The sequence below is a fragment of the Vipera ursinii genome, assembly GCF_947247035.1.
Source record: "Vipera ursinii genome assembly, chromosome: 2".
Classification (NCBI taxonomy): Eukaryota; Metazoa; Chordata; class Lepidosauria; order Squamata; family Viperidae; genus Vipera; species Vipera ursinii.
In genome coordinates this window covers 87,817,198-87,831,065 of record NC_139513.1, presented here as the reverse complement: position 1 = coordinate 87,831,065, position 13,868 = coordinate 87,817,198, and the positions used below count along the sequence as shown (strand labels likewise).

General features: G+C 38.3%; 1 protein-coding gene across 3 annotated transcripts in view; it reads left to right on the top strand.

The window, feature by feature from the left end:
• JADE2 (jade family PHD finger 2) overlaps positions 1-13,868 on the top strand; it is a 202,517-nt gene that overhangs the window by 140,887 nt on the left and 47,762 nt on the right. For all 3 annotated transcript variants that reach the window (XM_083352702.1, XM_083352701.1, XM_083352700.1), the window contains exons 6-8: positions 3,037-3,248; positions 5,683-5,850; positions 6,179-6,295. In XM_083352702.1, the coding sequence (XP_083208828.1) occupies positions 3,037-3,248; positions 5,683-5,850; positions 6,179-6,295 (497 nt within the window). The remainder of the gene's footprint in view (positions 1-3,036; positions 3,249-5,682; positions 5,851-6,178; positions 6,296-13,868) is intronic.

Sequence of the window (13,868 nt, the reverse complement as noted above, 5' to 3'; positions counted from 1 at the left end):
CTTGCCTGAGGGAGCCAGCATTGTCCGAAGACATTTTCCGAGGTGCATGGAACTCTGTTACCTTCCCACCGAAGTGATACTTATTAATCTACTTGCATTTGCACACTATCAAACTGCTAGGTGGGCAGGGGCAAGGAATGGGAGATCACCCCATTGTGCGGCACTCAGGTCTTGAACCTGGCTGTCAGCTTTCCAGCTTTCCTCTTTAACCACTGAGCCATCGCACCCCTAGGATAGGGAGAAGGCTAAGATAATTCCACAGAATGATTCTTAGGAGATTGAACCAGCTATCACACCAAGGCGTATTTTGATGTTGCCCTTCAGAGTAACTTTGTAGTTCTGGGCCAACGTAAAAGGATGCTTTAAGGGATTGTTTTCAAAGATTATAAATTATACCTTTGTCGGTGGCAGAAAGGACTTCTGTACGCATCAGCATAAATAGCCAGTGATTCTTATCTTTTCCCCTACTTGGAATGATGCTGAGACAATATGTTATTTTCAGCCAGAAGGAGCTGCCTGTTGAAGGACAATGCATGTTGTACTCCTATATCCAATGTAGACAAATAGTTGGGATCATATTAGTAAAATTCTTTTCTAAAAGGTGATTACCTCTGCTGTTCCAAAGATTCGATACTAAACTTGGTTTCCTAAAGGTTTGTCAGCAATAAAACTGGTGCAGTCAAGCTTCTCTGCATGTTGTGGTCTAATCATTCTAGTGTTTTAAAGAATTCTGGTTTGGAATTGTGTTGGCTAAATCCCATACCAATAGAGACTGACACGATGCCATGAAACCCCAGATCCTTGCCTAAACATGTCAAAAAAAAAACAAGCTTCATAAAGAAGTTGGTACCTTTGCCAAAGCATTCAAGTATATTGTGGGGTTGCTGTTCGTTGTTTTTTTTTTCAAGTTTTTTTTTTTAAATCCTTCCCCAAGAACACCCAGGTGTTGTAATATAGGACTTTGAAATTTAGTTATCTTTTCTCAGTGCAATTTTAACTCTGCCTTCTCCTTCTTTCTTGTAAAAACTCACCCATTCCCAGAGAGTTATCTAAGCTCTTTCACAAGCTACAAAAACAAGTGGATTACCTTTCATAAATTTATTTTCTTTCCAATTTCAAGTTTTTCAAAAAGTTAGTTTTCTTGGCAAGAAGCAGAGATAAAGACAGAAAAGAAAGGATGAGTTGGAAGAAAAGTACTAGAGAGACTGTGGTCCCAATTCTTATGGGAGGTAGATAAGAATAATAGCTACAGAGCCAGCACAAAGAGAATAAGCAGTTTGTGCTGCTACTTCCAACCACTGCAGTCCCTATTTCACCTAAGAAAAATCAGCATACTTCCTCAGTTGCTTTAACTTCTTTTAATTGTTTATTTATACCATGTACCATGTACCTATTGCTTTTTAATAAAATACCAAATAGCTATGATGATGCAAGCTAAATTACCACAGTTAAAAGTCTTTGTTTCTTTGTTTGTTTACTAAATATTTGAATGAGCCGTTAGCAACAAACCTCTGTGGTTTATGCAAATTTGTCTTTCAGCACGGATATGAAGTGCTAAAAGATTGTCTTCCCTTTCGTAGAACCTGTAATCCTCTTGGAAAGCCAGACTTTTTTAAATACAATTTTACTGAATTTTTTAAATGAGATAATAATCATAATAATAATCATAATAATCATAATAATATAAATATTAGATAAAAACAAATATTAGAAAAGAAACAGAGAAAATAAGGAAAAATAGTGAATAAGAAATAAAAAAGAAAAGATTATAAAGAAGCAGTTTCTTATCTTTTGACAGAAGTTATAAATGCAATTATATTTTAGAGGACATATTTTACCCTCTCTAAGGTTACACCATAATTTCCTTCCTTCCTTCTTTTTTTTTCTGATATTCAAACCCATAGATTGCAAGATCATTTTTCTCTATTTTCCAACAAAAAGTCCATAAGGGGTTTCCAGTCACTGATAAATATAGTTATTGATCTTTCTCTAATCCAGGGGTGTCAAACTCGCAATGTTGCGTGTCACAATGTATCGCGAATTTTTCTCCATTGCCAGCAATGGGATGGGCACAGATTTGGCATGACGCATCCGGCCCCGTGGCCAGTTTGACACCCCTGCTCTAATCAAAGAAGTTAATTTAGCCACTGCTTTTTGTTCTGTCATCTTCACTACATATTCGTCTGTAAGCCAGATTTTTAAGGGGCAAATAAAACCTTAGGTTCTTTCATGGAGTCTACTCAAGGTTAATACCAATTGGTTGAGTTTTATTATTTATTTATTACTTACCTTCCTACTCACTTATTCTCTGGGGGGGAATTTTTTTTAAGCAATCCAACAACATTCCTGGAGGCAGTGCACATCCCTCCAGGAATTCTTGAAAGAGACTGTTTGAAGTGGCAGCTTTGGCTCTCCCCTCACCAGAATCAGTGGAGGAAAATGCTTTGTCTTTCCTTTTGCTTGTATTCAGCCTCTTCCATGAAATGTTTTATACTTACCTCCCCTAGGCAAAGATTGATTTGAATATATATCCTGTAAGATTGTATGAGATGTATAAAGACAGAGCAGCTTAGTGTCCAAAACAGACGGTGAATGGGAGCAGGGTGAGGAGAATTTTCCTCATAAACTGTCTCTTCAATTTGTAACTTGATGGACAGAGAGTAGGATCTCATCATAGCCAGGATATGTGCTACAAATCCATAGAGGTCCATGTTTCTTGCACAGAGGAGGAGGAGGAGGAGGAGGCAATAGGTTTGGGCAGCAAACTGGCAATGGGAAAATGAACAAGCACTTAATTCAGCACCAAGTTCCTAGGGACAGTGTTCACTGTCTTTAAAAAGTATTATGTAAAATTAATATATACTCACACCAGATTACTTTCTAAATGCAAATCGGTAACCAGAAATATTTGGAACATAAAGGAAGCAAAAGATTAGCAGTTCTCCAGGATTCCAAATAGAAAAGGTGTTCTATCACAACAGAATTTGAGACTCTTCACAGAAAGTAAATAAAGTATTGCTGTCTTTTCTCTTTAAGAAAAGCCAGAAATGGATGAATTCACCTTGGAAAGAGTGCTTGAGGAACTGGAGACTCTGTGCTCTGAAAATATGAATATTGCCATTGAGACAGAAGAAGGCCTTGGGATAGAATATGATGAGGACGTGGTATGTGATGTGTGCCGTTCACCAGAAGGAGAAGATGGCAATGAGATGGTTTTCTGTGACAAATGCAATGTCTGTGTGCATCAGGTGAGTAGCAGTTCTCTCTGTGATCCGGTAGTAAAGACAGTTCCCTCAGATTCATTGACCCAGAATTGGAAGATTATCTTATCTTATGAAAGCTGACCCAGGCCAGAGCAGTGATGTTAAAAGAGCATTCATAGATTCTTCCTGCTGTGTCCTGTAGCATTCTCAAGACTGAACCAATATTGTTATCTTAGTGTTAGTACTTTGTATGTATCTATGTTAAAGGGGAGTTAAAGCACATTATGAATTTGGTTAATTGTATATTATGGATAATTCTTATTTAGAATATGATTATTATAACTATAATCCTGTATTTAGCTCTGGGAAGTGGGGGGGGAGTGCGGTGGTTTGGGCTGGGGGGGATTTGGGGATATATTGTAAAATCTTGTTTCTGTAAAACTCTTTAATAAAAAAAAGACTGAACCAATTTACCTTATATTTTTATCTCTGGGAAATCTAGGACATTTGCAGGTGCCTAAAACTACTATATCTGCAAAAATCCTGGCAACTACTACATTGAAAAGGCAAAGTTCTGGAAACTTGCCACAGCCAGAGTCTGCTTTGGGCAACCTTAGGAGTTGCCTAAAGGGAGAACAGGAGACACTTAACTTGTCTTGTTCATCAACAATAGCAGATGATGATGTTTTTTTGCATATCTTAACCATTCAGTGGTACCTTTGTTTGCATGTTCATGATATTTTTGTTGTTAATTGTGGTCAGTTTACTGCTTGTGATATTAAAGGAATAAATATGTCAAATTCAGGCATGCAAATGATGTCCAAGAATTCTTATGTTGCAGTAGCACCTGAAATGGAAGACCACAAGATTCACTTTATCTCCTCCTTTTTAAATGTCTTTTCCCCCTTTTTATTCATAAATCGCTGAATCTGCTATCTTTTTAGCTACTCGTTTTATGTTTCTTTAGTATCATTCAGTACATATATTGCGCTAAGACATAACAACTTGTTGCACAAGCCATTATAAGATGAAGTCAAAATCAATCAAACCATTTCATGGTTTTGTGTGATCTATAAACTTAGCCAGAAAATTGAATAACCTTTACTTAGCAAAATAGGTCTCTGCTGTGGCTATGGAAAACAGCTTTGAAAAATATTTTGTACTGAATTTGATAGGGAAAAAAGTAACCAAAATATCACTGCTATTAAGATGGTAAATAAAAAATATTTCTTATGCAGTAGAAAATCTGGATCAAAAGACCCAAGATTAAGGCAATGGGGTCAGGCAGTTATGGAAATTTAGGGGCAAGAATAACGTGTTACCCATCCTCTCACTCTCTTTCAACTCTCATGCATTCATTCAGAAAATTGCCTCATCAGTTTTTTGGGGAGGAATATTATTGTTTCAACTACATTATATTAATGGTAGGTGGGAACAGGGAATCCCATACACTTAATAAATCCCATACACCCCCCGTAGATAGGGCTCGCAACTTGGGAGTCCTCCTAGATTCACGGCTCACCTTGGAAGACCATGTAGGAGCTGTGACTAGGGGGGGCCTTCGCCCAGGTTCGCCTGGTGCGCCAGTTGCGGCCCTATCTTAGCCGGGATGATCTGTGCACGGTCACTCATGCGCTCGTGTCCTCTCGTCTGGACTACTGCAACGCTCTCTACATGGGGCTGCCCTTGAGGACCACCCGGAAGCTCCAACTGGTACAGAATGCAGCCGCGAGAGTTGTGTTGGGAGTCTCCCGATACTCCCATGTTACACCGCTGCTCCGTGAGCTGCATTGGTTGCCAGTTGTCTTCCGGGTGAGATTCAAGGTACTGGTAACGGTGTTCAAAGCCCTCCATGGCATGGGGCCAGAGTACCTTAGGGAACATCTGCTGCCGGCATCAAGCTCCCTGCGTCCTGTGCGTTCCCACAGAGAGGGCCTCCTCAGGGTGCCACCGATCAGAGAATGTCGATTGGTGGCCCCCAGGGGGAGATCCTTCTCTGTGGGCACTCCGGAGCTGTGGAATCAGCTACCGGTAGAGCTCCGGATGGCGCCCGATCTTCGCTCCTTTCGTCGCGATCTCAAGACGTTTCTGTTTGTACAAGCCGGCCTAGCCTGATGGGGATTGGTGGGGTTTTTTTATTGTCTTAATTTTTAACTTGGATGTTTTAGAATTTTATTTCAACTGTTTTAACATGGGCAATTATTTAATCTCTTTTTAATGTTTGTATTTAGTATTATTCTGCCCTGTGAACCGCCCTGAGTCCTCAGGGAGAAGGGCGGTATATAAATATTATTAAATTAAATTAAATTAAATTAAATTAAATTAAATTAAATTAAATTAAATTAAATTAATATTTGTAAATTAATGCAGTCATTTTATTCATAAAATGCATCATAGTACTTTATCATAAGGTATATTAATCTTGATATGCACTCATCACATAAGTAACTAATCCTTTGTCCTTGTATTTCTTTTTTAGGCTTGTTATGGAATCCTAAAAGTTCCCCTTGGAAACTGGCTCTGTCGGACCTGTGCCCTGGGAGTTCAGCCAAAGTGTTTACTCTGCCCAAAGAGAGGGGGAGCCCTGAAGCCTACCCGGAGTGGAACAAAATGGGTTCATGTTAGCTGTGCCTTATGGATTCCTGAAGTACGAGACTAAGTGATTTGTGCCTAAACAGAATGAACGGAGTCTGGATGAAATCTCGTTTGAATTAGATCATGCTCGCTACATCTTCCACAAACTGTTCATACCACTGAATGAAATTATTTAAGAAAATCTAGCATTTGAAACATTATTATGGTTATCACTTCAGACATTCCAAATAAATGCCCTCGTTGGGATGGGGTCTGAGCATCTCCAGAGATTTGTATCAAAGGTGTATTTTATGATATTCCATCTTCAGAGAGAATTGATTCATTATTCTTGAAGACAATATATGGAAACTGATTATTTGTATGCTTTGTCTTATTCTCAGGTTAGCATTGGATGCCCTGAAAAAATGGAACCAATTACAAAAATTTCACATATCCCAGCAAGCAGATGGGCTCTGTCGTGCAGTCTTTGCAAGGAGTGTACTGGAACCTGTATTCAAGTAAGTAATTGATTCTAAGAAAATCCAAGAATCAGATCATTTCTCTGTGTGTGTGCTCTGCCTATTTGAAAAAAAAAATGATGACATCACCTTACAGTTTTGTACAGACATTGTTGTGCGTGTTTGGATTCACTGGGCAACAATACAGATAAACAGTTTAAAAAGTCTGTCATTGCTGGCTTTTCAGCAATATTTAAGCAGCGCTGCTACCTTCATTTAGCATTGTAATGTCAGTGCACTTGGATTTGTTAACAACAGAGTCATTCAACTTAGAATACAGCAAAAGGCCATGTAATTGAGTTCTTAGATCTGAAACACCTTTTCCCAGACATGATATGTTGTTCTTTGATTAGTGCTAGAAGAGTTGTTATGGCATCTTCATGCAGTCTGCTGCCTCTCTGCAGGCTGCTCTCTCTACTAACAGGAAAGTAAGAGAGACCGTTTGCAAGTCTCAGCCTGAGTGATAGCTGTTTTTCTACCAGGCAGACAAACTAATAAGATAATTAATCAGGTTGTTTTTTTTACTACAAGCACAGAACAATTCTTTGGCAGGATTCTGCAGTTTGCACTAGTGCCACGAAAATGTCATCTTCGATACCAGGCCTTGCTTCCTTAGAATGTTTCATTAAAATTAAAATGGTTTCTTTCCTGAAATGAAAACTTGAATGCATTTCTTTAAATCTTCCCAATGTTGATTCAGTTCCGTTCTTGGTGGATCTGCTTATTCAGCCTGCCAGATGGAGATATTTTGTCACAAAGGCAGCTGCTTTCAAAGAAGGGAAGGGCAAAGAAACAAATTAGCTACACCAGGCAGCAGGGTGGGGGGATATGTTTTTCTCCAAGATTTCATCCTCTTAGTTCTGGCTCACATCTTAGTTTTGAAACTTGAATGGATTTGCATGAAAAGTTATCTGAAATGGAAAACAAAGTGTTATTCTTCTGTTGAAACCCACAGTCTGTCAGTCTTCATTAGGATTGCCAGTAAGAGTCTTGGTCAGTACTAATCTTGTAGAAGTTGAATGTTATTGCAAAGAAGAAGAAATATGTGGATGATTCATTTGTTTAAACATTTAAGCAATGACTAAGCACTAATCTGGAATTTAGAAATAAATGAAATTCAATCTGCATACCCTCCCACTCCATTAGGATTGCAAATTCCGTTACAATGTGGTGATACAGCACCTTCTTCTGGATTTGTTTATCGAGATGGATTTTAAAATGCAAAACCTTACTGGAGAGAGCTATCAAAATCTGTGAAGCTTAGTAAAAGCTATAGAGCTTAGCACAAAGTGGATATAATTCTGAAGAAGTCAACATGAATGGTTAAAAGAACAACTGTCCAAAAGAGACTGGCTAATTATATTTAAACAAACATTGGAGAGAGGTTATGCTAATAAAAACACAAATATATTATGGCTGAAAGTCAGAAAAAAGACTCCAGCTAGCATTTGACCAATATATAGACAAAGTACTTTTGAAGTAAATGATAGTTAAGACTTATAATATGAAAAGATACTAATTTGTGCATCCCCACTGACTGTCCATTAATATTAAGGAAATAATATGCTGCATGAAAGCTCTGAAAGCGAAACAGGAAGCATCATTTCAGTGCTTCAAGGCATTAGTGACATGGAACTGTCAAACATCTTGCAAAGCTATAAATTACCACCAACCTTAAAGAAGGGCAGCTAGAATCACCTAACATCATGTAATGATTCATAATTGTCTGCAGATCTTCACTGTATTCAAAGTTCTTAGGAGAAATTGGGAGAAATGCAAGTTGGTTCTTTGAGTTCAGAATAACTCATAACTTGCATATGAACCAGTTTTGCCTAATGGCACCAGGTTAGAAACCAGGACACTGTGAGTTCAAGTCCCACCTTAGCCATGAAAGCTAGCTGAATGACTTTAGGCCAGTTACCCTCTCTCAGCCCAACCCACCTCACAGGTATGTTGTGGGGAAAATGGGAGGAGAAAGCCTATGGCAGACTTGTCAAACTTGCAATGTCACATGACATCGCGCAACGTATCAGGACAGTTTTGCCATTGCCGGCAATGGGGTGGGTGCGGCTTCCACATGACGCATCCGGCTTGCGGGCCGGCAATTTGACACCTCTGGTCTTATGGCATGGTCGTTAAACTCGCCATGTCACATGACATGTCGCGATGTATCGCAACTCTGCGTTGCCAACAATGGGGTGGGTGCGGCTTCGGTATGATGAAACCAGCCCATGGGCCAGCAGTTTGACACCCCTGATCTATGGAGATTCTCAATCATCCAAATAATGGTTGTCCCAATTACATTTTTCAAAAGGCAACTGAATTTTCTTGTGTTTTTTTCCTTGAAAATGTTTCACTTCTCATTCAAGAAGCTTCTTCAGTTCTGGATAGAAACTGTTTTCAAGGAAAAGAAATCAAAATCCTGTTACCTTTTGAAAAACACCTTTGGGACAGAGGAGGTGGAAGGTGTGTTGGATATGTTTGCCATCTTGAGTTATTTCTAAAAATAATAAAGGTGACGTATAAATAATTCATAACTTGCCAGATAAAGTTATATGGCTTGTAGGGACTTGAATATGATCTGAGATAAATTAGGATCTTGCTAATCTCCTGTTGATGGCAGAGGTATCCATTACCAGTGGCTAGTATTGCATTAACATCACGTAATACTCTGCTGTGATGATATTTCTGCATAGGGGACTCACTTCATATCCTAAGGCCTTTTGCTGGAGTTCCTAGAACATAAGATTCTACTGTTAATCTCAGTTCTGTCTGGAGTGAGATTGATGGATAGCCTGGAAATTACTTGCTTCTTGCTTACTCCTCCCTTACTTCCCTCTCCCTGTGTATAAAATGATGTTGAAACTGGAAGATGCTGCATTGTTCAATAATAAATCCTGTTGGGGAAAAGTGTGTAGATATATCCATTACCAGCAGAGAAAGAAGAGGAGACTTTATTTTTCTTTATTTTATGAAACCTTAAGAAAGATTGTAGGGAAAAGAGATGAAAGGCACTTTCTTTCCTTTCCAAGATACTATGTGCTCTTCAGATCTTTAGCTATACATAAATCAGCATTAATCTTTACCAGGTTTGCAATTCCCTGAAATTTCCTTTTTGAAGACAGGGACAACAAAGCTTTGATTCAACCCAAATGAGATGGAGTGCTATTGATTTGGAAGCTGTCTGATTGTCTGATTTTGCCATAGCTGACTCTTGATAGAGTTGTGTTTCCACAGAATGAGCAGGATGTCCTCCTTGGCTCATGGCTCATGCTCAAAAAGCAAGTGGAAACCATCACCAGGAGGTGTGTTGCACAGCTATACTCCTGATGAATGAGTCGTGGCCTTATGTGGAACAGAATTAGGAACAGAACATAGTGAAAGAGGTCACTGATGTCCTTATCATTCCTAAATTACTGTAACACATTGTACATGAGGCCAACTGGAAACTCCCAAGTACTTCAGAAAGCAACATGCATACTCAGTGGAGGGTCTCGATGTTACACTGCTGCTGTGGGAATTCTATAGGTCAGGGGTAGGCAACCTTGGCTCTTTTATGACTCGTGGACTTCAATACCCAGAATTCCTGAGCCAGCCATGCTGGCCTACCCCTGGTATAGGTTATCTATAGATTTCTAAGTGCAGTTCAATGTGCTGGTCATTGCCTACAAAGACCTTTGTGGCTTAGGGCCTGAGTATCTTAGGGGACTGCCTTTTCCCAGCAGTTTCTAGCCATCCAACGCAAACAGTTAAGAAGTTCTGTTTCTGTTATTTGTACGTTGGATGATTGTACAACAGTCTATTTGGAATTACTTGTAAGCAATTCATAGAGTTGCAGCTAGGTTGGTTATGGAATCTTTCAGTGGAATCTTTTTGCACACGCATGCATACCCATAGAAAACATTGAAACTGAAGGCTATGCATTGGCTGCAATTTAAATATTGATTAAACATATTACATGAAACTGTTTTTTTTATTTAAAAGTTTTAACATACAGTTTATCTTTAACAGTCCCCCCTCCCTTCTCCCTCCCCCCCTACCTCTCCCCCCTCCCCCCCTCCCCCCCCTGACTTCCCAGAGCTAAATACAAGGTATATATAAAAAAACAATCATAAACAACCATATACTAACAACCATAAACTCTAAAATCCATCACTCTCTAGCTTATATAGGATAAGACAAACCTTAGTAATATTAAATATATATAGAGAAACTAAAAGAGAAAAAGAAAAAAAGAAAGAAGACTTATTCAAATGCTACATGAAACTTCTTAACCCTATACTTGTTCTGGATATACTCAATCCATTTTCTCCATTCCATAATATAACGTTCTTGCGAGTGATCTTTCAAATAAGCCGAAATCTTCGCCATCTCTGCCAGGTCGGAGACCTTTAAAGTCCATTCTTCTATGGTCGGCAGTTCCTCTTTCTTCCAATACTGACCTATCAAAAGTCTTGCTGCCGTAATTAAATTTAACATCAACTTAGTGTCCACAACCGTAACATCCGTGATTATTCCCAACAAGAAAAGTTGCGGAGAAAACTTTATCCTTTGCTTAAAAATCTTCTGCATATTCCACCAAATTTTTATCCAAAAAACCTTGATCTTTTTACAAGTCCACCATACATGAAAATATGTTGCATCTTCATCACCACATCTCCAGCATTTTGGCTGATAATTCGGATACATACTTGCAAGCTTTTTAGGATCTAGATGCCATCTATAAAACATTTTATAAAAGTTCTCTCTTAAATTTTGAGCTTGTGTAAATTTTACATTCCTCACCCAAATCTTTTCCCACGTGTCCATTGTGATAACTTCCTGGATGTTTTGGGCCCATTTTATCATACAATCCTTAACAAGTTCTGTTTCTGAATCAATCTCTATCAATGCAAGATATATCAGTTTAATATGTGCTGGTCCCTGATTTCTAATTTGCTTTATCAGATTTTCATCAGTCATTGTAAAACCATTTTTCTGATCTTCTTTCCACCTGGCCCGTAGCTGAGTATATTGAAACCAATTTTGAACAATCTTCTCGTCTCGCAAGAGACTATATGGCTTCAAACACCAAGCATTTCTTTCCAAGCTTAGAATCTCCTTGTACGTAGTCACATCATGTTTGAAACCAGCATGTATATTTTCTATTGCGTGTTTTGGAATTGCCCACAATGGTATCTTACAATCTAACTTATGTCTGTACTTCTTCCAAACTCTCAGCAATGCCTGTCTTAAAATATGCACTCTAAACATATTATCTACCTTCTTATCATACAACAAATATGCATGCCAGCCAAACAGCAAATCGTGGCCCTCAAGATTTAATAATCTCTCTTGTGTCAAATTAATCCAATCACTTATACCTGCTAATGCAGCAGCTTCATAATATAATTTAAGATTAGGCATTTTAAGACCACCTCTTTCACGAGTATCCTGCATAATCTTAAGTTTAACTCGTGGCCTTTTCCCTGCCCAAACAAATTTGTTGATACCTCTCTGCCATTCCTCCAAATTAGAATCTTTCTTAAGAACCGGTATCATTTGAAATAAAAATAAAAATTTAGGCAGGACATTCATTTTTACTGCTGCGATTCGCCCCAACAAAGACAATTGCAGTTTTTCCCAACTCTCCATTTCTTTTTGGATTTTTCCCCATAATTTTTCATAGTTATTTTTATATAATTTTGTATTAGAGGGCGACAGAAACACCCCCAAATATTTAACCCTTTTGACAATCTCAAATCCAGTTAACTCTTCTAAAAGGGCCTTTTGCGATGCTGTCATGTTTTTAGCCAAAATTTTAGTTTTCTGTACATTAACTTTAAATCCAGAAACCTTCCCATATTGCATTATTATCTCCATCAAGTCCATGACAGAGCTCCCCGGCTGGGTCACTGTAACAACCAGATCGTCTGCGAACGCTCTCAATCTATAATCCTGATCTCTAATCTGTATACCCTTAATTCTTTCCGAATTTCGTATTTTTACCAATAATATCTCCAATGTTAACACAAATAACAAGGGCGATAACGGACACCCTTGCCTTGTGCCCTTCTCAATATTACATACTTCTGTCAGGCTATTGTTAACTATTATTCGGGCTGTTTGTTTTTGATATAATGCCCTAATTGGTTGCAAAAATTTATCCCCAAAATTCATTTTGTCTAAAACTTTCATCAAAAATTGCCAATTCAATTGATCAAAAGCTTTTTCAGCGTCTAAAAAAATTAGCGCCGCAGGGATCTGGTTGTTCCTTTCCAAAAATTCCAACACATCTACTATATGCCTCACATTATTTTTCATTTGCCTACCACTAATAAACCCAGTTTGATCCCCATGAATCACCCGTTGCAGAACCCTCATCAATCTATTAGCCAACACCTTAGCAAATATCTTATAGTCTGTATTTAATAGTGATATCGGTCTATAGTTTTTTACTTGAGTAGCATCTTGGTCTTCCTTCGGAATCAGAGAGATAAAGGCAGTTCTCCAAGATGGGGGCACCTTTCCCCCTCTCTGGATTGTCTGGAACAATTCCTTTAACGGTTTAACCATCTCTAATTGTAAATTTTTGTAGTAGGCCGCAGTCAAACCATCTGTACCTGGCGCTTTGTCAACCTTCAACTCCTTAATTACTGTAAATATTTCTTCTTCTGTAATCAGTTGATTAATCTCCTCTTTTTGTACTTGTGTAAGCACCGGGATGCTAGCATTCTCCAAATATTCATCAATGTCTTTTTCATTAATCTTCTCCTTAGCATATAATTTAGAATAAAAATCCACAAAGGCTTCCTTAATAAAATCCTGTTGAAACACCATTTTTCCCTTGTGTTCAATTTTGTCTATGTTAGAAGCCCTCTGCTTTTTCCTTAGTCTATAAGCTAGCCATCTACCTGGCTTATTAGCATTGCAAAAAGTATTATGCCTGGCAAACCTCAAATTGGTTGCCACTTGATCAGCCATTAATTTATCAAATTGTCCTCTTAATAGCTTAATAGCCTCCTTAGTCTTCACATCCAATGGATTCAAAGTCAAAGCATTCTCTTTTTCCTTAATTTCATTCTCCAATTCTTTCCTTCTAGCTTCCAAAGTACGTCTATGTTTGTTGTTCATATATATCAACACTCCTCTCATATAGGCCTTGCTAGCATCCCAGACCATATCCATAGAAGTATCCTTATTCATATTAATTTCAAAAAAATCCTTCATTCGCTGTTTACACTCTTCCACATTTTCCTGGTTTCTAAACAAATTCTCATTTACGCGCCACGAGCGCCTATCTCTGTTATCCTTATTAATCTCTAACCATACTGGGCTATGGTCAGAAATAGCTCTTGCACAAATCTTTACCTTCTTAATCCTAGAAAAGAAATCATTAGTCAGCAAAATAAAGTCAATACTAGAAAAAGATTGATGTCTATCAGAAAAAAAAGTATAATCCTTTTCATGCGGGTGTGTGTCACGCCAAATGTCTCGCAATTCCAAATCATCCTTCATTTCAAAAAAAGACTTAGGCAGTCTGGCATGACACGGAATACGCTTAAAAAAACCAGCCTTATCCATCTGTACGTCC